Raw genomic sequence first — 23,489 nt, forward strand, 5'->3', positions numbered from 1 at the left:
TTTTTTGTACCTGCTCCTTTTTATCCTAAAGAAAGAAATTCCTCCATGGACATTGCTTTATGTATCTTGAAGGGCATTTCCTGAGATACTGTGCTAATACTCTCAATTTAAGTTTCTAGAAGAGTTTGTAGTTATAATGAAAACAACTTTAAACATATAGGCCTTTTGTCAATTTAAGTTTAATAAAAGGCAAACATTTTAGGGGAAAACATCTATTCTACAATGACAGTCGTTACCTGTTCAGCTTAATGTGTTAAACTCAGTTTTTAATGTACTGTATGTGCTCTCAACTGCTTGGTCAGTCTTCCAGTTCATCTGAATACAGCATTATAGAGTTGTGCCTGGCTTGGAAGAAAAATGTCTCCACCTTTTTCAGGGATTTTAGCACGGCAGTCTGTTAGATGCATGTTGATCCCACTCGTCTTATAGAAGTGGTCTTTGCTGTGCACTGTGTGTGTAGCAATCGGTCTGTAAGGGATACCCCAAGTAATCCATATCCTCACCTGTAGAGTGGAGGATAAACATATTGAGAAGAATTTCCCACCCAAAAAAGTTAACCATATCTGAGGAAATTATTTGAAAAAGTTGTCTGTTTTAGAGAGTAAAGAGAAAGTAGGCAGTAGCCAAGTGCCTTACAGTAACAGTCCACCCAGCCGGTGGCTGCTGCCCTCCAGCTTCTGTTTTCATTAGACTGGCTCCAGTGCTCTATGGTTTTTAGGTGGTCAACTATCTGCAGGAGCACATATCACTGGTTTAAAATTATAGATGCATGGAATGTCATTTTAATTTATCTACATATATTAGCCATATTAATGAGCTTACAAATTACAATTCTGAAATCACAGTAACTTCAACTGCTAGTTTACCTTGAACACAGCCTCTGCTTGCTCATTGTCGTCAGTGGTAGTATCAGATCTTTCTGTAAACGTAAAAAGGAGGCCATGCATAAAGTTATTTCTAGAAAGAAAAAACGTTATGCGCTTGAACTACTTTTGTATGTACATACATTGGCACTTTAGCTATATACTTAGCAGCTCTTACCATGCACTTCAGGTGTTAAGGAAGACTGGTGAGAGTAGGACTGTTCTGGTGACTGTTCATCCTTTATGGTGTTGTAGGGAGGGTAACTGTCATTGACATGAAATATACCAGGGCTGTGACTGGCCTGCCCGCCTCTATACTTCAGGAAAACCTCTATGGAAACAGGGGTGACTGATGCTTAATTAAACATTGAATTTGACAGAAGGCTTGATACCAAGAGAACCCAATTCACTGATCAACACGCCATAAGAGAATGCAGGACAGTGACTTTCTGCCAATACACTATGTAGTTAGTTGTCCCTACCTGCAAATCTATCCAGTGGCGCACAAGAACCTGCCTGAGTTTCTGAGAGGGAGATCAAATTTTGTTTTATGGCAACTTCTGACTCCTTTAGTCCTAGACAGCAACAAAGTAAATGGCAGCAAATAACATATGACTGTCATTATTATCACTGGGCTATATTCCGTCATTGAGATGTTTACTCTTGATAGCTTTCTAAAGCTACTCACCTTTTCTTTGTTTGGTCATTTTAATAACAGGCAGCATCATGTAAACCCTAAAAGCATTACTGCCCTTCTTGATGCTCTTGTCTTGTAGCTCTTTCACATCGGGTAAAGAGTTCAGGGCACATCGGAAGTTAGCTTTCCATGTCTTTGGATCAGGCTTGTCTATCCCAGGTTTGTATCTGCCTTAAACCAAAGGGATAAAATGAATTAATCAAAGCAAAACTGAACAGTTTCATTTTACATACAAGCAAGGATGAGAAAGTATTGTTTTATCCCAAAGGTTCTCACTACTGACTTGGAAAACATGCACAAATAGGTCAATTTGTTGCCCTTGTCAGTACAGAAAAAAATTGTGGCAATTGATAAAAACATTCATATCTACAACAATGGAAATGGATTTTCCCATCCATAGATCTGAATAGATCATAAGAATGTTGTTGTGTGATGTGTTTACAGGCAGATGGCTTTTCAGGGATTCAGTTGCTATGGCCATTGAACATTGAAGATGAGAATAAGATTAAAATATTTGATAAGGTTTAATCCACAAGGGTCATGTAAAAATGCAGAACTCTGTTCTTTAGGTCCATGATCCAAACACTAGACACAATGAAGTGGATATTTAGTGCTGACCTGGATGTATTATAATTTATAATATCAAGTATCAGTGACAAATATTGGAGCAAGCAAACTGATACATTTGCTGCTATTCTAACTTGCTTTAGAGATGTGATAAATGCACTTTACTGGCAACGGACCATGCGAAACTTGGGTATACATAATACCTTCATGCCATGGTGGAAGACAGCTTTTCATGGTGCAATCAGAGAGCTTTGTCCATTGGTGTCTGAACTTGCTTCTTACCTGTGTGTATCGCCCAGTTTCGGAACAAAGTGGCGTCCTTGTCTATATTCCAACCATGTCGAGCCGCGTGCTTCCAAGGAATCTGAAAAACTTGAGCTGTCTAAAGATCAAAGCAGAGTAGTCCAAATGGTAAACCTTTTATCTTTCACATCTGGACTGTGACAAAAGCAGTATATTCCCAAAATAAATAACTGAGACCTCTATTAGAGAGGGGACTTAAATTATATTGGCTATAACCAGAAAGATATTTCACTTGAGATATGATACCTGTTGGATATGGACTTAAGCATTTTCTGGTGTGAGTGAAGTCTTACATAAAAATCTTGCTTTTGTTAGATATTTTGTATCAGACGTTGGACATAAATGCATTTAAGTGTACAGAATAACCATACTACAAATATACAAGAACAAAAGCAATGACAATCTGGATTATGACATTTTTATTGTAAAATGATTTAAAACATCTGAAACAATGATTTACCTCATCACGCCAGGTGACCCCTGGGTATTTCCCTGACTGTATCTGCTCCTCAAGCCAGGGTCGCAGTCTTAGACGACCTTGATGCATCTTCTAATGAACCTAGGGTTGCAGTCTGCCTTACTTCACACCTGACATCCAATAAAACACATTTTGTACCAAAATGTATTTGTACTATGTTCAACTACATCAACGTCTTGTCCAGGGGATTCAGCATTCAGAACTGTGCTTGATAAGTGAGTATGTGTATGTCCTGGTGATTATAAAATGAGGTGAGGAATGACCCTAAATAGTCAGGTGAATCTCTCAAAGATTATAACAAATAGAAATAAATACTGCGACAGCTTTTTTCTTAAACGATCCCACTCAACTAGTTATACAACTGACTCAATTCTGCAATCACCATGCACAATTTTGTCCAACTAGACTGCTTTTCAGACATGAACCAGACCATGGTTAATAATGACTGATGTCTATGTTTTGTGATACTTATCCTTTCATATTTGACTATAATTGATCCCCCACTGTTTAGAATAATCCTGATAATAGCTACTTCACTAACCTGCGCATGGAATCCTCAAACCTCCTGTGTGCTCGCACTGACGGGTTTCCTTAAACTACAGGTGCCCACACTAACAGGTAGTTAGGAAACTCTATTACACCCACACAGCACCCTTTAAGGCCCCTCCTCTATGTACAGTGGAAAGAAAAAGTATGTGAACCCTTTGGAATTACCTGAATTTCTGCATAAATTGGTCATAAAATTTGATCTGATCTTCGTCTTAAGTCACAACAATAGACAAACACAATGTGCTTAAACTAATAACACACATTATTTTTTTTTCTTGTCTATATTGAATACATCATGTAAACTTTCACAGTGTAGGTTGGAAAAACTGTGTGAACCCCTAGGCTAATAATGACTTCTCCAAAAGCTCAGTCAGGAGTCAGCTAACCTTGAGTCCAATCAATGAGACGAGATTGGAGATGTTGGTTAGAGCTGCCCTGCCCTATAAAAAGCACTCACAAAATGTGAGTTTGCTATTCACAAGAAGCATTGCCTGATGTGAACCATGCCTTGAAGAAAAGAGATCTCAAAATACCTAAGATTAAGAATTGTTGACTTGCATAAAGCTGGAAATTGTAACAAAAGTATCTATAAAAATCTTGATGTTGATCAATTCACGGTAAGACAAATTGTCTATAAATGCAGAAAGTTCAGCACTGTTGCTACTCTCCCTAGGAGTGGCCGTCTTGCAAAGATGACTGCAAGAACACAGCGCAGAATGCTCAATGAGGTTAAGAAGAATCAGCTAAAGTGTCAGCTAAAGACTTACATAAATCTCTGGGACATGCTAACATCTCTGTTGACGAGTCTACGATACGTAAAACACTAAACAAGAATGGTGTTCATGGGAGGACGTCACGGAAGAAGCCACTGCTGTCCAAAAAAAACATTGCTGCACGTCTGAGGTTCGCAAAAGAGCACCTGGATGTTCCACAGCGCTACTGGCAAAATATTCTGTTGACAGATGAAACTACAGTTGAGTTGTTTGGAAGGAACACACAACACTATGTGTGGAGAAGAAAAATGCACAGCACACCAACATCAGAACCTCATCCCAACTATAAAGTATGGTGGAGGGAGCATTGTGGTTTGGGCTGCTTTGCTGCCTCAGGGCCTGGACAGCTTGCTATCATCGACGGAAAAATGAATTCCTAAGTTTATCAATACATTTTGCAGGAGAATGTAAGGCTATCTGTCCGCCAATTGAAGCTCAACAGATGTTGGGTGATGCAACAGGACAACAACAAAAAACACAGAAGTAAATCAACAACAGAATGGCTTCGAGAGAAGAAAATATGCCTTCTGGAGTGGCCCAGTTAGAGTCCTGACCTCAACCCGATTGAGATGCTGTGGCATGACCTCAAAAGAGCGGTTCACACCAGACATCCCAAGAATATCCTGAACTGATATGGTTTTGTAAAGAGGAATGGCCCAAAACTCCTCCTGACTGTTGTGCAGGTCTGAATGGCAACTACAGAAAACGTTTGGTTGTTGCTGCCAAAGGAGGGCCATCCAGTTATTAAATCCAAGGGTTCACATACTTTTTCCACCCTGCACTGTGAATGTTTACACAGTGTGTTCAGTAAAGACATGAAAACGTAACATTGTGTGTTATTAGTGTTATTAGCAGACTGTGTTTGTCTATTATTGTGAGTTAGATGAAGATCAGATCAAATTTTATGACAAATCTATGCAGAAATCCAGGTAATTCCAAAGGGTTCACATATTTTTCTTGCCACTGTACATTATATACAGAAATATGACTCCCACACAAAAACAAACTTGGTTGTAACAACTTGTAGCCTTACATACACTAAGTATAGAAAACATGAGGAAAACCTTTCTAATATTGAGTTGATACCCCTTTTGCCCTCAGAACACCCTCAATTTGTCGGGACATGGGCTCTCAAGGGGTCGAAACCATTCCACAGGGATGCTGGCCCATGTTGACTCCATTGCTTCAGACATTTGTGTCAAGTTGGCTGGATGTCCTTTGGGTAGTGATCCATTGTTGATACACATGGGAAACTGTTGAGCGTGAAAAACCCAGCAGCATTGCAGTTCTTGACACACTCAAACTGGTGCGCCTGGCACCTACTACCATACTTAGTTAAATCTTTTGTCTTGACCATTCACCCTCAATGGTGCAAATACACAATCCATGTCTCAATTGTCTCAAGGCTTAAAAATCCTTCTTTAACCTGTATCCTCCCCTTTATCTACACTGATTGAAGTGGATGCAACAAGTGACATCAATAAGGGATCATAGCTTTCACCTGGATTCACCTGATCAGTCTATGTCGTGGAAAGAGCATGTTCTTAATGTTTTGTACACTCAGTGTATAACAGCGCTTTGGTCGGCAAAGCTTTATGCTAGAAACAAGCTGTAAAACACCCAGGAAAGACCTGACTCCAATGCATATGGAGATATCATTGATCCATTTCTTTGACATTCAGATTCTGAGCTACAACCATAGTGGAGGAGACAAAAAATGTAATCTAATTATGTCACTATAAATTGATTAAGTTATTCACTTTCTGATTAAGCTATTCATAGGGTGGTGAAAGTGCAAATACTGCTCAGTGGCCAGGATGTGGACCATCAGACAAGACAACGCTTTACGTGAGGAGTTCTTAAATTTATGAAGATAGTTTGATTACTGGCATATGAATTGACAAGAGAAAAATACCATCTTGAGATATTATTTCAATGAATAACTTGCATGAATGTTGTGTGATGAGGATGGATGGATACTGTGCCATGATATTGTTTGTTTACCTAATGGAACTTCAGTGTCGTGATAGAGTGTTGAGAGCTTGCAGTTTGGCTCATTGTGGCATACGGCAAAAAACTGTATCTTGTCTCCATGTGTCCACTTTCTGCTCAAGATTAATGGTCAGATTCAGTGGAGGCTGCTGAGGGGAGGACGGGTCATTACACTCGATTCTAGCCAGTATTATGAGCCGTCCTCCCCTCAGCAGCCTCAGATTTCACTTGTATGTGTAACAGTATTGCTTCCGTCCCTCTGAGTGGAATCCTTTAAGAAACCCTAAAGACTAAGGCTTTTTTTTTGCCATTTTTCATTACCTTCACATTTTGGCTTCTACAGGCATTTATGTAATAGGCACCATCAACTGTTTTAGGTCTATGTATTCAGCACACTGTCAGCTACAAAAAATATATGTCAAAACAAAGTTTTGAGACGCTTACTGTATATGAGTGATAATGTGCCATAAAGGCAAAAAAATCTAAAAACTCATATTGAAATTCTTTGTTTTTTATTGGAAAAGCACTGCAAACTATAATGAACAAGATATCCAACACCAGATTGTGGTTCACCCAGGTCTTGAGTACCTCTATAAGTTTAAGGGGGGAAAAATTTCAAACAAACCAACATCTACTGTCCACTGTCCACATGTGCTTTTCAACAGAACAAAAATCCCAATCACACAGAATTGCCATGTCTTTCACTCACATGTTATGCCACAGTTGGAAGCCATTCCTAATGTCACATTGGGTCACCTCATTAGTGGGACTAGTTCCCCATCCACTGGCCTTTCATGTGTATTGCGCCTTAGGGAAAGACTTTATAGGCATTGTTGTTGTACATGAAGTTGCAGCTGAATTTGTTTTTGTTAAAGGGTCCTGTACCATCTCTTGTGGGGCACAGTGTAGTACCAAAGATTTTTACAACTACACCAAGATGGGGCTTCCGAGTGGTGCAGCAGTCTAAGGCACTGCATCTCAGTGCTAAAGGCGTCACTACAGACCCTGGTTCAAACCTGGGCTGTATCACAACCAGCTGTGATCAGGAGTCCCATAGGGCAGCGCACAATTGGCTCAGTGTTGTCCGGGTTAGGGGAGGGTCTGGCCGGGGTAGGCAGTCATTGTAAAATAAGAATTTGTTCTTAACTGACTAGCCTAGTTAAATGAAGGTAAAAAATGTTATAATAATAATAATAATAATAATAATAATAAAACCTGTTGTTTCAAATGGGAACAAATGAGTCACAGTGGGCAGAACAAGCAAGGAGGTGGGCAGAGCCAAACAAGAGCTAGTGAGATCCTATTGGCGTGTTCTAGCAGACATTTGCTTATTTCCTTTAGGGAACGCCTACTCTGTGATATACGTATGAGTAATAACTCAGTTCGCCTTTGCTCTACTTCTAAACAAAAATTACTTTGGCAAAGTGTAAAGTCTACAAAACGCAGTCCACTCTGTCCGTAACAGATTTTAGTTTTGTGAACAGAAAACTGTATTGAGATCAAATGTTTAATTGATGAGAAAATCAGCAGAATGTTGGCCAAAATCCTTCTCGTTCCATCTTATTTGGTAGTGAGTGGAAACGTCAAGCGGATGTTTCAAATTTATACATCCGGTGAAATATCTGGCTCATTGTTCTGTCTGTGGTAGTACTGTAGTGCCCATCTTGTTTGGTCTGACTCATCTCATCTTCTTGACTAAAATAAACATTTATTTAGAAATTAGTTCTACATTGTAAAAATGTTGCCACATTTCAAAAGCAGAAAATCCTTCATTACCAACATATTTTTTTTTTCAGTGGTGTTTTTTTCCCTCCATTCAGCTCAGTGGTGTGAAGGGGTTAATGTTATAACTTGCCCACCAAGGTAAAGACAGTTTCAGGTTGGATATTCGAAGGATATTTGCCTGTAGATTTCCTTACATCCACCAACAGTAGTTAGGGACCGTCAACATAGTGACAAATCAAATTTTTCAAATTTCAATAGCTCTTTAACCATTACTCCTAAAACATTCAAATCTGGTTGTATTTAACCCGATGGCATAGACACACATTGCACACACTTTTTTGTTGTTGATTTACATCTCGCACTATTTTAAATTATTTATTTTGATTTTTGAATTTCAATAGCTCATTGGTCATATGACCTACTGACTTCACACAAGGTTCAGAATGTCCACTCAGTTGACCTACACATTTCACACCCTTTAGTTTATCCATTTTCATCTCACATGATTTTACATACATTTTTCTAAATTTAAAATGACAATAGCTCCTTGGTCATGTGACCTACTGACTTCAAACAAGGTTCAGAATGTACACTCTGTGTGCCTACACATTGAACACCCTTTAGTGTGTCCATTTTCATCTCACATGATTTTACATGAATTTTTCAAATGTAAAATGTCAATAGCTCCTTGGTCATGTAAATAATATCAAATATCAATGCAGTATGACGAACTAGCCATCCATTGTGTTATATCATAAATTGTCTTACATCTTACATGCCGTCACTGTTGTCAAAAGATTATAAACATGTAAATATAGTTAATTACCCAGTCAGTCTTTGGGCCACATCCAGGTTCTTTATCAGTGGCACACATGAAGCAGTTGTTGGCTTTGTTGAACTCTAAAATCATAGGTATGAACTGAACATATGGCTGTCCCACACAATGACATAAAAATAAAGAATTAGCATTTACTTAGAATTAAATGTCATTACAAACCAGACATTTTCAGTATATCCTCAGCCATTTTTTGTGTTTTTGTGAAGGTTCTATATCAATTTGGGAGGGGTTGTTGGGTAAGTTCTGTGCAACTTCCTTAGTGACAAAGCCAGCAGCCAAGACAGCTTTTCACAGTATGTCATAAAAAATGATTACACTTATGAATGTATGTAAAATGCTAATATGTATTAGATCCAGTACAATGGAATAACTAAGAGCTGAATTTGAATGCAGCGTGTTCCGATTCCTCCTTCTCTTTCTGTCCAGCAGGGTCAACCAAAAACACTTGGCCTGATGGTTTATGCAGATACTGGGGAAGCAATATAGAAATGTATTGATCCCTTAAAATATTTTACTATTAAATGACCCATATCACAACCCTCGTACCCCTTCACAAAAATGTACCTAAATCAATTTTGGAAAAAGGATTTTACTCACAATGAACTTCCAGTGGTTCGGGTTCACGTTCAAGAAACTCATGACAGCATTGTAGTTACTGAAGTTCACCTGAAATAAATATTTTCACATGCTTGCCACTAAGCCAAAAATGTTTTATCAATAGTTAATCCTTTAAAATTCCACTAACAGATTGTATAAGTACCTTTGCCAGACTTTGCTTGCGCACTAAACTTCTTTCTCCATTTAGAATGACTTGGGCTGAGTAGTGATTTAGGATGTAAATCTTTGTCCCGTGACCGCAGCTTTTTGTGATTGCTTGAAAGTACCATTCGATTGTCTGTATAAGGAGAGAAAGTAAAACCACAAATGCTTTGAATGTGAAGAACATTATACAAATAATTAAGCATAATCTAAAATACATAGACATTTCACAGAATATTGGTTAGTTAGAATGATTGTTAATTGAGATTTAAAACAAAAGCAAATACATTTGTCTAATATATTCTGGCCACATGCAATTTGTCACATACAGTTGAAGTCGGAAGCTTACATACACTTAGGTTGGAGTCATTAAAACTCGTTTTTCAACCACTCCACACATTTCTTGTTAACAAACTATAGTATTGGCAAGTCGGTTAGGACATCTACTTTGTGCATGACAACTAATTCACTGTATCACAATTCCAGTGGGTCAGAAGCTTACATACACTAAGTTGAATGTGCCTTTAAACAGCTTGAAAAATTCCAGAAAATTAGGTCATGGCTTTAGAAGCTTCTGATAGGCTAATTGACATCATTTGAGTCAATTGGAGGTGTACCTGTGGATGTATTTCAAGGCCTACCTTCAAACTCAGTGCCTCTTTGCGTGATATCATGGGAAAATCAAAAGAAATCAGCCAAGACCTCAGAAAAAATAATTGTAGACCTCCACAAGTCTGGATCATCCTTGGGAGCAATTTCCAAACGCCTGAAGGTGCCACGTTCATCTGTACAAGCAATAAATAGTACTCAAGTATAAACACCATGGGTCCATGCAGCCGTCATACCGCTCAGGAAGGAGACGCGTTCTGTCTCCTAGAGATGAATGTACTTTGGTGCGAAAAGTGCAACTAAATCCCAGAACAACAGCAAAGGACCTTGTGAAGATGCTGGAGGAAATGGGTACAAAAGTATCTATATCCACAGTAAAACAAGTCCTATATCGACATAACCTGAAAGGCCACTCAGCAAGGAAGAAGCCACTGCTCCAAAACCGCCATAAAAAAGCCAGACTATGGTTTGCAACTGCACATGGGGAAAAAATATCATACTTTTTGGAGAAATGTCCTCTGGTCTGATGAAACAAAAATAGAACTGTTTGGCCATAATGACCATCGTTATGTTTGGAGGAAAAAGGGGGAGGCTTGCAAGCCGAAGAACACCATCCCAACCGTGAAGCACGGGGGTGGCAGCATCATGTTGTGGGGGTTCTTTGCTGCAGGAGGGACTGGTGCACTTCACAAAATAGATGGCATCATGAGGGAGGAAAATGATGTGGATATATTGAAGCAACATCTCAAGACATCAGTCAGGAAGTTAAAGCTCGGTCGCAAATGGGTCTTCCAAATAAACAAGCATACTTCCAAAGTTGTGGCAAAATGGCTTAAGGACAACAAAGTCAAGGTATTGGAGTGGCCATCACAAAGCCCTGACCTCAATCCTATAGAAAATATGTGGGCAGAACTGAAAAAGCGTGTGCGAGCAAGGAGGCCTACAAACCTGACTCAGTTACACCAGCTCTGTCAGGAGGAATGGGACAAAATTCACCCAACTTACTGTGGGAAGCTTGTGGAACGCTACCCGAAACGTTTGACCCAAGTTAAACAATTTAAAGGGAATGCTACCAAATACTAATTGAGTGTATGTAAACTTCTGACCCACTGGGAATGTGATGAAAGAAATAAAAGCTGAAATAAATCATTCTCTCTACTATTATTCTGACATTTCACATTCTTCAAATAAAGTGGTGATCCTAACTGACCTAAGACAGGGAATTTTTACTAGGATTAAATGTCAGGAAATGTGAAAAACTGAGTTTTAATGTATTTGGTTGAGGTGTATGTAAACTTCTGACTTCAACTGTATATATGCCCTGTTAGGGAGATTAAGTATCATACATAAGCAGTTATGTAGTCAAAAAAGTGTGTTATTGCTGACAATACTGTGTTTACATGATGACACATCTTCGCTATTTACTTTAAAGTGACAGAATAAGGGCCATAAATATTCAAGTGTATGTCATCAAAAACATTCAACTACAATTCCAGTTAACTACATAATGATATTACATGTCCTTAGACTTGGTTAGGTGCACATCTAATGTACTTGTTCATCTTTCATACTGTATGAATTTTTTTACACAATACGTTTAGAATTGTGATTAGAAAAATGCATATTGTCATGTTATGACTAGTATTTATTACCTCACCCATAAGCATTTGTGGGGCTGCAGAGTTTTAAACTCTGAATGATGGAGAAGGAAAGAGGACTTTTTGTCTGTAGACCTCACAACAGCAACCGCCACCTTGCAATTGTTTCTTCGCCGCAGAGCTGTGACCTGCAATATGCAAATGAAACACATTTAGAAGAGTTATTGTCCTCTTAAACATGAACTGAAAACAAAATATCACAATCCTTTAACATTTGGGGAAAAAAACATTGTCACTGTGCTTGCATGTCATCTTTCTAGTCCTCTAGAGTCTCTGCCTCACCTTCTGTCCCTCTGTCTCTGGAGTAATGAACTAGTTGGTGTTGACTGAATTTCTGGCCATCATCAATATTTCCCTTTCCATTGTCATCTTTATTTGCCAGTTTCATGACACGCTCTGTTTCTAATGTGTTGTTAACTCTGTCATTTTGTTGTTGTTTTATGTTTTCTGTAATGACAATAAAAAGTTAATTAATCACTATGTCGATTCCTTTACGTCACTCAGAAATACAAAAAGCTATCAAAATGTAAGTTGATCACTGCACAGGAAAACTGTAGTTTCAACGTGTAGTTGTGGTTGGAATGTTATACATTTTGGTGTTACACAAAGACATAGGAATTTATTTTTCCGTCAAATAACTATATTCATCAGAAAAGGAAACCCTCAAATGCACTATAGCATTTTGTAAGTTGTCTGCAGGTGGCTTGTTGTGAATGCACTCAAATATCAAGTCATTATCAAGTTATGTAAACTGCATGCTAATACTCACAGTAGAAGGATTTGTGTTAATATTCAGTATACGAAAGTGATGCTATGAAAATGATTATTTCACGTTATCAAGCTCACTCTGACTGACAAATCCCTGCCTATTACTGTGATTAAAAAGAGCATATGAAACATTGTTTTTCATGAGGCCCACCTGTGCGCCTTCCTTTAAGCACCTCTGTTTGAACACCTCTCCTGTCCTTGATCCATACCACATACAGCCATTTGCGGATCTTTTCAGTGTCCATGTGAAAGATAGTTATTGCGAGGCTGAAACATTTGTTAATAACTTTAAAAAAAAAGTTGAACACCCATGTAAATGAAGGCCTGCAAAGCTTACAGATTTAAGTCTAATAGCAGTAGATGAAAGTAGACAAACATCAGACTGTGTGATATGAAGGCATAGTCAGTGGACATTCTGAACCTTGTTTGAAGTCATTAGGTCACATGACCAAGGAGCTATTGAAATTTTAAATGTAGAAAAATGTCAAATCATGTGAGATGAAAATGGACAAACTAAAGCGTGTGCAATGTGTAGGCCCAATGAGTGGACATTCTGAACCTTGTTTGAAGTCAGTAGGTCACATTTTTTTATTTTTTTTATTTCACCTTTATTTAATCAGGTAGGCAAGTTGAGAACAAGTTCTCATTTACAATTGCGACCTGGCCAAGATAAAGCAAAGCAGTTCGACACATACAATAACACAGAGTTACACATGGAGTAAAACAAACATACAGTCAATAATACAGTAGAAAAATAAGTCTATATACAATGTGAGCAAATGAGGTGAGATAAGGGAGGTAAAGGCAAAAAAGGCCATGGTGGCAAAGTAAATACAATATAGCAAGGAATGGTAGATTTGCAGTGGAAGAAAGTGCAAAGTAGAAATAGAAATAATGGGGTGCAAAGGAGCAAAATAAATAAATAAATACAGTAGGGGAAGAGGTAGTTCTATTGGCAAAATTATAGATGGGCTATGTACAGGTGCAGTGATCTGTGAGCTGTTCTGACAGCTGGTGCTTAAAGCTAGTGAGAGAGATAAGTGTTTCCAGTTTCAGAGATTTTTTGTAGTTCGTTCCAGTCATTGGCAGCAGAGAACTGGAAGGAGAGATGGCCAAAGGAGGAACTGGCTTTGGGGGTGACCAGAGACATGACCAAGGAGCTATTGAAATTTTAAATTTTAAAACATTCATGTAAAATCATCTGAGATGAAAATGGACAAACTAAAGGGTGTGCAATGTGTAGGCCCACTGGGTGGACATTCTAAACCTTGTTTGAAGTTAGTAGGTCACATGACCAAGGAGCTATTAATATTCGAATGTAAAAAAGTTTGTACTTTAGTTATGCTCCCTAACTAATTCCACTAGAAATACAAAATGCTGCTCACATTTCCACATATTTATTTGCTTTGGAAAGCGAATTAATGTCCAAATCGTGAAAATAAGACCTGTGCAATGTTGTGCGCAATTTTTCCAACATCATGACACTTATTTGGAGTCTGTGGCTCAAGTGGTTTGAAAGCTATTGAGGTTTGAAAGCGTGAATATCCATTGAATATCCAACCTGAAACTGTCTTTACCTCGGTAACCTGCCCTATGCTATTGTTTTCTTGTAATGGTAGCGGTTTGGAGGAAGTTCTGTGCTGTGAAAATGTAGCATATTTGGCATTCAATGTACATTTTCTGTGCTGTAGCCTATAGGCCTATTCTAATATAAAATAAACCCTGTATCACCAAGTGTGTATATTGTCAATATCAATATAGTGAAATAATACAATGCCTTGGGGTTGAGGAAAGTTCTGTGCTGTGAAAATATAGCATAGTAGGCTACATTGTTGATTTTTTTTGCTGTAGCCTCTAATGATATAGGCCTTTTTCAATATAAAATCAACACTGTATCACCAAATGTGTATATTTGAATTTACAATTGAATTTATCAATTAAATATATAATAACGGAACAAAGTTATTGTAGACTAGGCTAATAAAATGCATTGGACGCTATGTTATCGACACAGTAAATAGTAAATGTTTTAAAATAAACCAAATAGCCAATGCGTTACGACACAGTAAATATTTCCAAATAATATTACAAGTATAACAAGAAAACTGTCTGGATCAGATCATCTCTTTCCTTCTTACATTTCTTCAAAGTCGCATCTAACTGTCACGTCCTGACCAGTATAAGGGTTATTTGTTATTGTAGTTTGGTCAGGACGTGGCAGAGGGTATTTGTTTTATGTGGTTCGGGGTGGTGGTTTATTTAGTAGGGTGTTTGATTTATTATTTTCGGGTTTTTGGGTACTGTTCTATGTTAGTGTATTTCTATGTTCTGTGTAGTTTTTTGTATTTCTATGTTTTGTTTATTGTTGGACTCTCAATTAGAGGCAGGTGTTTTCTCGTTGCCTCTGATTGAGAGTCCTATATATGGGTATGTGTTTGGTTTAGTGTTTGTGGGAGATTGTTCCATGTATAGCTTATGGCCTTACAGGACTGTTTGTTTGTCGTTGTGTTTGTTTGGTGTACATGTTTATTTAGGTTTTTCCTTCTTTCCGTAATAAAAGAAGATGAGTACACATATACCCGCTGCGTTTTGGTCTCAATCCGACGACATCCGTTACACTAACGCTTGTTTCGTGGTGAATGATTTACTTACCATACTTCTTCATGCACAAAACAAACAAAAACATAACATGTCTGCCTCACCACGACTCGGAGTTCCATCACTCACTTGCAGCGTTCAAAACATCTGGGAACTCGGATAATATAGAATTCAATTAGCTAACTGAAAAATCCCATTTTGTTTTTTTCCCTAAGCACTACACAGCTGATTGAAATAATCAAAGCTTGATGATGTGTTTAAAATTAAGCTGTAGGGGCAGGACCAAGTTTGGGAAACCCTGGTATGGAAAAAGGCCCGAGTTCCCGAGTTGGAATTCCGAGTTGAATGACCGTTCAAATCGATCTTTCCCAGTCGGAGGTCATTTTTTTCCCGAGTTCCATTGGTTTTGAACGCACTGAAGTCGGAAATTTCCGAGTTCCCAGTTCCGAGTTCCCACTTGTTTTGGGTGGCATCTATATGTACTGAGTGTGACCAAGGTTCTATTCTTTAGGCACCAACCGAAACCAAACAGACTGAAACAGGGAGGGACTACCTGAAGTTCTCCAACACTAAACCAAAGACAGTACAGTATGAAGATAAGGAGAAACTGTTTTTTGAATGTTTTATTATTCATATTTTAACAGGGGGTAGATCAGCTTTAATATTGCGGATAGATTGTAGCTTCCATCAATGTATACACTACCGTTCAAAAGTTTGGGGTCACTTAGAATTGTCCTTGTTTTTTTTTAAAGAAAAGCTATTTTTTTGTACATTAAAATAACACCAAATTAATCAGAAACACAGTGTAGGCATTGTTAATGTTGTAAATGACTATTGTAGATTTGTTATGGAATATCTACATAGGCGTAGAGAGGATCACTATCAGCAACCATCACTGCTGTGTTCCAATGGCATTAGAGTGTCTAGTTTGAGAAACAGACACCTCACAAGTCCTCAACTGGCAGCTTCATTAAATAGTACCCGCAAAACAGCAGTCTCAACGTCAACAGTGAAGAGGCGATTCCGGGATGCTGGCCTTCTAGGCAAAGTTCCAGTGTCTGTGTTCTTTTGCCCATCTTAATATTTTATTTTTATTGGCCAGTCTGAGAAATTGCTTTTTCTTTGCAACTCTGCCTAGAAGGCCAGCATCCCGGAGTCGCCTCTTCACTGTTGACGTTGAGACTGGTGATTTGCGGGTAGTATTTAATGACGCTGCCAGTTGAGGATTTGTGAGGCATCTGTTTCTCAAACTAAACACTCTAATGTACTTGTCCTCTTGCTCAGTTGTGGACCGGGGCCTCCCACTCCTCTTTTTATTCTGGTTAGTCAGTTTGCACTTTCTGTGAAGGGAGTAGTACACAGCGTTGTACGAGATCTTCAGTTTCTTGGCAGTTTCTCGCATGGAATACCCTTCATTTCTCAGAACAAGAATAGACTGATGAGTTTCAGAAGAAAGTTCTTTGTTTCTGGCCATTCTGGCCCACAAATGCTAATGCTCCAGATACTCAACTAGTCTAAAGAAGGCCAGTTTTTATTGCTTCTTTAATCAGAACTACAGTTTTCATCTGTGCTAACATAATTGAAAAAGGGTTTTCTAATGATCAATTAGCCTTTTAAAATGATAAACTTGGATTAGCTAACACAATGTGCCATTGGAACACAGGAGTGATGGTTGCTGAAAATGGGCCTCTGTACTCCTATGTAGATATTCCATAAAAAATCTGCCGTTTCCAGCTACAATAGTCATTTACAATATTAACAATGTCTACACTGTATTTCTGATCAATTTGATGTTATTTTAATGGACAAAAAAAATAAAATGCTTTTCTTTCAAAAACAAGGAAATTTCTAAGTGACCCCAAACTTTTGAACAGTACTGTATGTCTGCATCATTTCCAATCCCCCATATATTTTGGGGGTAAATATACAGTACCAGTCAAAAGTATGGACACACCTACTAATTCCAGGGTGTTTCTTTATTTTCACTATTTTCTGCAAAACTATTGGCTACCAAAACTATGAAAAACACATAAGGAATCATGTAGTAACCAAAAAAGTATTTAACAATTCAAAATATATTTTAGATTTGACATTCTTCAAAGTAGCCACCGTTTGCCTTGATGAAAGCCTTGCACACTCTTGGCATTCTTTGCACACTCCATTGCTTTTCCAACAGTCTTGAAGGTATGGTGGTAGGATATTTGTTTATTTATTTTTCAAGCAAACTATAAGGGAGTTGTACTCCAGTCTAGGAGGTGCGAGAATGCAACATATTGGATGCCAACCGCCGTTAAACCTCATCGAAGAAGAAGACCGCTCTCGTTGACTTCTCAAACCCCAGCCTGGTCTGTTTGGTCTGTTTCGCAAGCGTTCCCGGAAGTGTTGCGATGTTGCGCCTCTGGGTTTAGAAACTCTGTGACTTAACGCTCATGCATGTTTTCTGTTGCAAAACGCATGGCTACCGTGTGCCCTAATCTAATGAATATGACCCTACCCTAAATGTTGTGGACTGACATATATATATATATTTTATCAACTGGGTATTCTGTGGGCTGGTAGGGATGAAATTGAGAGAACCCAAGGATTTTTGGAAACTGCAGAAGCAATGTATATTTGTTACATGAAAGAGGTAGGCATGAGACTGTCTATGTGCAATTTGCCTGCCTATGCATAATTTGCCTACATTATCATTTTCTTTCTGGGAGAAGAGCAAGCAGCAGCATCATTGTCATCAGGCCTCATCATCTGTCATCTGGAAGGCCAGCTGTGGTGCATTCTATATGGTTTACTGTTCCGGCAGACTGAATCCTATGGCATCTGTTTAAATGTGACCTTGACAATTCAGACTGGATAATCTATTGTTTTATTTCACAACATAGGATGGGCAACCCCCAATGGACCTCACTGAGTTCTTTGTGGCAGAGAAAGATGCATTACCACAACAGGAGAGGATAAAGAGGTAGGGAAGTCATTCTTGTGTTGAGTCTTTCATAAATGACAGAAATAAGTGAAGTTGCTCTTTTAACTTTAACTTTTCACTCTCTTCGAACAGATTTCAAATGGCCTACACCCACACACTGTACTATCCTGCACAAATGTACAAGAACTTGGAGCTGTATGAGAAAGCTGGGGGCTACTGCCACAGCACTCTTCAGAGACAGCTGGAATTCAACCAGTTCATTCCTCTGGAATGGGCCATCAACGCTGCCACGTTATCGCAATATTACATCACCAAGGTAAATTATAAACTGTATGTAATCTCTTCATCAAGATTAATTACTTATCATTTCTTTGCAGTGCGTAAATGACTTGATTTCTTTAAAATGATATTTTTATAGATTAATCTAACACATCTTTCTCTTCCCACCACTTTGTCTGCCAGACCCTCTACATGGAGGGCAGGCACTGTCTATCTGCTGCCATTGTCATAGCAGGCCTAGCTGGAGAGGTCCCCTCAGAAGCCGCTGCCCAGGAGAGTAAGTTCTCACTCTAAAGTCATATACTCAGCCTTGACTGTATATGTTCATTCTGAAATGTTTGTATGTTGTCGATCATTCTGTACTCATTAACACACATCTCAAACCTTTGTGTTTAGGTGAAGATGAGGCTGAGAAGTGAGACCAACTTAGACAGAAGAAAGACGAAATTGCAAGGTGTTGGATAAAATACTGTCTTAATTTGTTGCAAGATGCCAAGAAACTTCTCGAGGTAATTTAGACATCTTCAAACAATATGTAATTTTGTAGCTGATTAGCCTATATTGTGAGACAATATCTAATTTGTATGCCTGCTTCTCTGTACAGGACAACATTGGAGAGCTAGAGGTGGATCGACAGGCAGAGCTGAGAGTGACGCAGCTACAAGAGGAGGAGGAGAAGGAGAGAGGAAGGAAGAGTGCTGTTCTGTTTGGTTCCATTGACACCTTTGACTCCATCTGTGGCCTGGAGGAGAAGGTGAGTTGTGTCTTCACCGTCAACTTTGAGGAGGCCCGCGCCATCTTTCTGGTTGGCCAGGCCTACGTAAACCAAGCTAAGGAGTACTTTGAGATGGACGGCCATGTCACAGATCACATTGAGATTCTGCAGGACCACAGCGCTCTCTTCAAGGCCCTGGCATTCTTTGAGGAGGACCTGGAGCGGCGCTGCAAAATGCACAAGCGGCGGGTGGACATGATGGAGCCCATCTGCAAGACCTGAACGCCCAGTACTACCTCCTCATCTGCCGCCAGCTGCAGTTTGAGCTGGCCGAGGACCTACTACTAGATGATGGATCTGAAGCTGTCCATGGCCAACAAGCAGGACGACCTGGACGTGCACAAGGTCAAGAAGTTTAACCACCTCTGCTCCTCCTCCACCAAGTTCTACCAGATGTTCCTCGACTGTGTCCGCTCGCCAGAGGGCAAGTGGCCGGATAAATTGGAGGACGAGGTACTGAGGCCGGTTCTTGTGGCTAAGTTCCGTGTGGCTTGTCTCCACAGCAGGCTCATCTCGACCAGCACAATCATTCAGCTGGAGAACCTGAACCGGTCCCTGGAGTGCTACAACTTTGTGGTCCAGTACTGCAAGGACAACTCAGAGGCCAAAATCGCCATCGAGACAGAGCTGGAGCTGAGCGAAGAGATGGCCAGCCATCTGCCCCTCAAGATCAACCGACTCAAGGCAAAGTTGGCCTCCTCTAACTGATTCTGAATGTGCCCTAAACTCCACACTACAAAGCCTGGTTAAACACCCCTATCATATATTAAATAGGTCATTCTCCTCAACCCCCATTTGATGTTCTGCATTTCCTGATGACTAATTAACCACTGAAAATAATTAGTTATATGCATGATGCCACATTCATTCCCTAATTTATTTGTTCTCCTGGCTGATTGAAAATAACTATAATGTTGTATGGTTTGTAGATATGTAGCTAAAAACAATATAATGGAAACATGAATTAACTGATGTGATATTTATTTTGAAAAGGATCTGTCTATTTCCAACTGACTACCGAAACCATAAATAAACATAACGTGCAAATAACCTTTTCTTGCCTCTCAAAAGCTTTCATTGTTGGAAGTTGCTTGATGTATATGAATATTTATTTCATAAAGGAAACATTTTATTGTAACATTCACACAAACGTGTAATACATTTCTTAAATAAGAAAAGATTGCCATCGATAAATGGACCCTAAAACAGCTTAGACAGACTTAGATGTACATAATTGTAACTTTCAGGTCCTGTGAGTAGTTAATTACAATTTTAAGAGGCATATATGTGTATCTGTGCCAAGATGTATTACCACTTCAGCTCTAAATATACTTTGAATGCAAAACCATCCGAATGTGAATTCTCTAGAGTGACACGTAAACAGAGCTGTGGATAGCATTTAGCTCGTCTTGGTATGACTTGGCTGTAAGATGAAACCTCAGCCTGACAATGACAGTGCAGTCTTCAAAACCCCAATGAAGAAGTATTTTCCTTTCTCTGTGTGTGCTAAAGAGAGATTACAGACCGCAATGACAGCTGACGAGCATGCTTGTTATTTTATAAACATTCCAAAATAGTAGCTAATACTTATTTTTATTAAAGCAAAAGCTGATTTCGGTGGCAAGGTGGAGAATCATTATTTTTGTGGGTCAAAAATGTGAATTTCATATATTTTACTAAACAAACATGGTGTCCACAATAACAAACTAAAAGAAACAACAATATTATAATTGAAACATGCTTTCTCACTGCTCTAGAAATATGACTGGTTTAAGACATTTAATTTACTAGGTCATCAAACTGCACATCAAACACTTCTGTTTTTGCTCACCTAGGGTATTTTACTCCCACTGATATTTGAGACAGACAGGCAGCAAATAATTTAGATGACCTCATTCACTGCAGTTTTAATGGTAGTATCGTTAGTGTCACGACTTCCACTGAAGTCGGTCCCTCTCCTTGTTCGGGCGGTGTTCGGCGGTCGACGTCACCGACCTTCTAGCCATCACTGATCCCTTTTTCATTTTCCATTGGTTTTGTCTTGTCTTCCTTCAAACCTGGTTCCAATCCCATTCAATTACATGTTGTGTATTTAACCCTCTGTTTCCCCTCATGTCCTTGTCGGAGATTGTTTATTGTAAGTGAATGTGTACGTCTGTACTGGTGTGTATGTAACAGTATAGCTTCCGTCCCTCTCCTCGCCCCAACCTGGGCTTGAACCAGGGACCCTCTGCACACATCAACAATTGACACCCACGAAGCCGCGGCCCTTGCAGAGCAAGGGGAACAACTACTTCAGGTCTCAGAGCGAGTGACGTCACCCGATTGAAACGCTATTAGCGCACACCACCGCTAACTAACTAGCCATTTCACATCGGTTACATGTACTGGTGTGCGTCGGGTTATGTTTACCCATTGATTTTTATTATTATGTTTTCCGGTGTTTTTTGTTGTTGTTGTAATAAACTGCGCCGTTGGAAAAGTTATTTCTCTCCTACGTCGGACTTCTCTGCCGCCAGTTAAACACCCCTTACAGTTAGGAACTTGTCTAAGCAGAAAATAAAATGTCTCAAATATCTACCTTTCTCCAGAAAATCTTCTGTTTGCGTAAGTGCTCAACATAATGGGATGGTTTCCTGCAGACACAGATTTAGCCTAGTCCTGGACAACTATTTTTTTTGTTATGGATATTATCCATTGAGCTTGCTTTTTATTCCAGATGAGGATTGATCTGAAAAACAGCATGAGTACAAGTAACATAAACAAACACTTGATTATCAGTCATAAAATGTTTAGTGGTATTAGTAAAGTTAGTCCAATAGTTGAAATATCCCAAGAAATGTGTTTTCATGGGATATGTGGTTGAAGGGTAAAGTATAATTTGTAAGTCGCTCTGGATAAGAGCATCTGCTAAATGACTTAAATGTAAATGTAAATAATGGAACTCTAATGAAAATTGAGGAGATTCCCACATCTGGATGAATGTAACCTTTATTCTGACAGCAGGTAGCAACAGGAAGATTGAGATAAATATGGAGCAGACATAAGGGGGTGGAAGACCAGACAGCATACTCAACACAAGGAGAGGATGAGGCATAATGGCACCTACAGATGCATTTGACTAAAGACAGTTGAAACAGTTCAGGAGAGAGAGAGAGTCTGGATTATCAGATGACTGCTTAGAAGAAATTAGAGGATTCTCATGTAAAAGAAAAATATATGGAATTTGGTCTCCAGTGCAATCTTTTCTGAAGAGGACAGTTTGGCAGAGCTTTATGTTTAGACCCATAAGAACAGTTGCAGTCAAATATATTGGCACCTTAGCACGATTCACTATTTTAAAATAAGTTGAAATTTAAAAACTTTGTCTTAACACATGTATTTGTTTGATTTACAACTGCACAGGACCAAGAAAACAAATCTAATCTGAAATTGAGATTGAGATTTTATAAAGTTATGAGTTGCAGTAGTGGCGTTGGATGTCTCAATAAAGAGATTGAAATGTAATTTCCCGAGGAAAGGTAAAATGGCCCGATACACCCACATCCTGTATCCTCTCACAGCTGAAAACAAGCGTTCATACACATCCACATGACCCTTTCAAAATAAGAATTTCAAGAGAACAATTAACATGAAAGAGATCAATCATCATACTTTACAGTACAGTGTAAAAAAATCTAGCTGGTCCAGCTCAAGATCTTTTAGTAAGTAGTTCCACAGCCTTTTTGAGTTAACTAAACTTTTTGGAGGAGTGTTGCATAAACTTCACATGAGAGTAAAGGACTGTCTTGTTTAGCGAGCTGTACCGCTTCCTCCTGATTTGGCTCATACCAGGACCTCTGCCTCACAAACACATGTGACTGCCCCCCTGAAAGCGTCTTACCCAGTTGCGCAACCGAAACGCTACCTATTTGGCAGCGCAAGTGGAGACACTTCAGGCTGAGGAGTGAGTTTCACAGATCCCCATCTGCTACATTCACCCCCCCAAACTCACTCAACAGCGCAACTGCAAACTTAATTAGTTAACTTAATTTTCCTAATTAAACTCAGATAGAGCACATTCAGCATTTTTCATTAATGTACTAAGATTTTATATGACTTAAGGTGACCAAAATAGGTAAAGTGCTTAGATTGCTTGTCAGATGCATCTAATTCTAATATTCTCACCCTTGTGTATTTTGAGTATGGCTTGTAATGCACCAAGTTGTTTGGTGTTTTCCACAGTTTTACATTCCAGCAGTCATTTGTTTTCCGACTCAAACCACATCCAAGATGGTGACTAACCACACTTCAACATTTCACTTGTTACCAATAACATCTGTAATATATAGTATCCAT

The 23,489-nt window shown here is 39.0% G+C and overlaps 1 protein-coding gene and 1 pseudogene across 2 annotated transcripts; one reads left to right on the forward strand and one right to left on the reverse strand.

Annotated features, from left to right (window-relative positions):
- Positions 1 to 196: 196 nt before the first annotated feature.
- On the reverse strand, positions 197 to 3,511 carry LOC106612476 (interferon regulatory factor 2). 2 transcript variants are annotated; one of them, XM_014213663.2, is made up of 9 exons: positions 3,450 to 3,511; positions 2,891 to 3,018; positions 2,410 to 2,509; positions 1,552 to 1,731; positions 1,346 to 1,438; positions 1,042 to 1,194; positions 867 to 919; positions 637 to 730; positions 197 to 503 (listed from the first exon to the last, which is right to left on the reverse strand). In XM_014213663.2, the coding sequence occupies exons 2-9, from the start codon at positions 2,975 to 2,977 to the stop codon at positions 424 to 426; spliced, it is 840 nt and encodes a 279-aa protein (XP_014069138.1). In that variant the 5' UTR covers positions 2,978 to 3,018; positions 3,450 to 3,511; the 3' UTR covers positions 197 to 423. The 2 variants fall into 2 exon arrangements, with proteins under 2 accessions (XP_014069138.1, XP_014069119.1); XM_014213644.2 differs by having other exon boundaries at positions 197 to 730.
- Positions 3,512 to 17,698: 14,187 nt separating this feature from the next.
- On the forward strand, positions 17,699 to 19,929 carry LOC106611525 (KIF-binding protein-like; annotated as a pseudogene).
- The last annotated feature ends 3,560 nt before the right edge of the window (positions 19,930 to 23,489 follow it).

This window comes from Salmo salar, chromosome ssa01 (genome assembly GCF_905237065.1).
Source record: "Salmo salar chromosome ssa01, Ssal_v3.1, whole genome shotgun sequence".
Classification (NCBI taxonomy): Eukaryota; Metazoa; Chordata; class Actinopteri; order Salmoniformes; family Salmonidae; genus Salmo; species Salmo salar.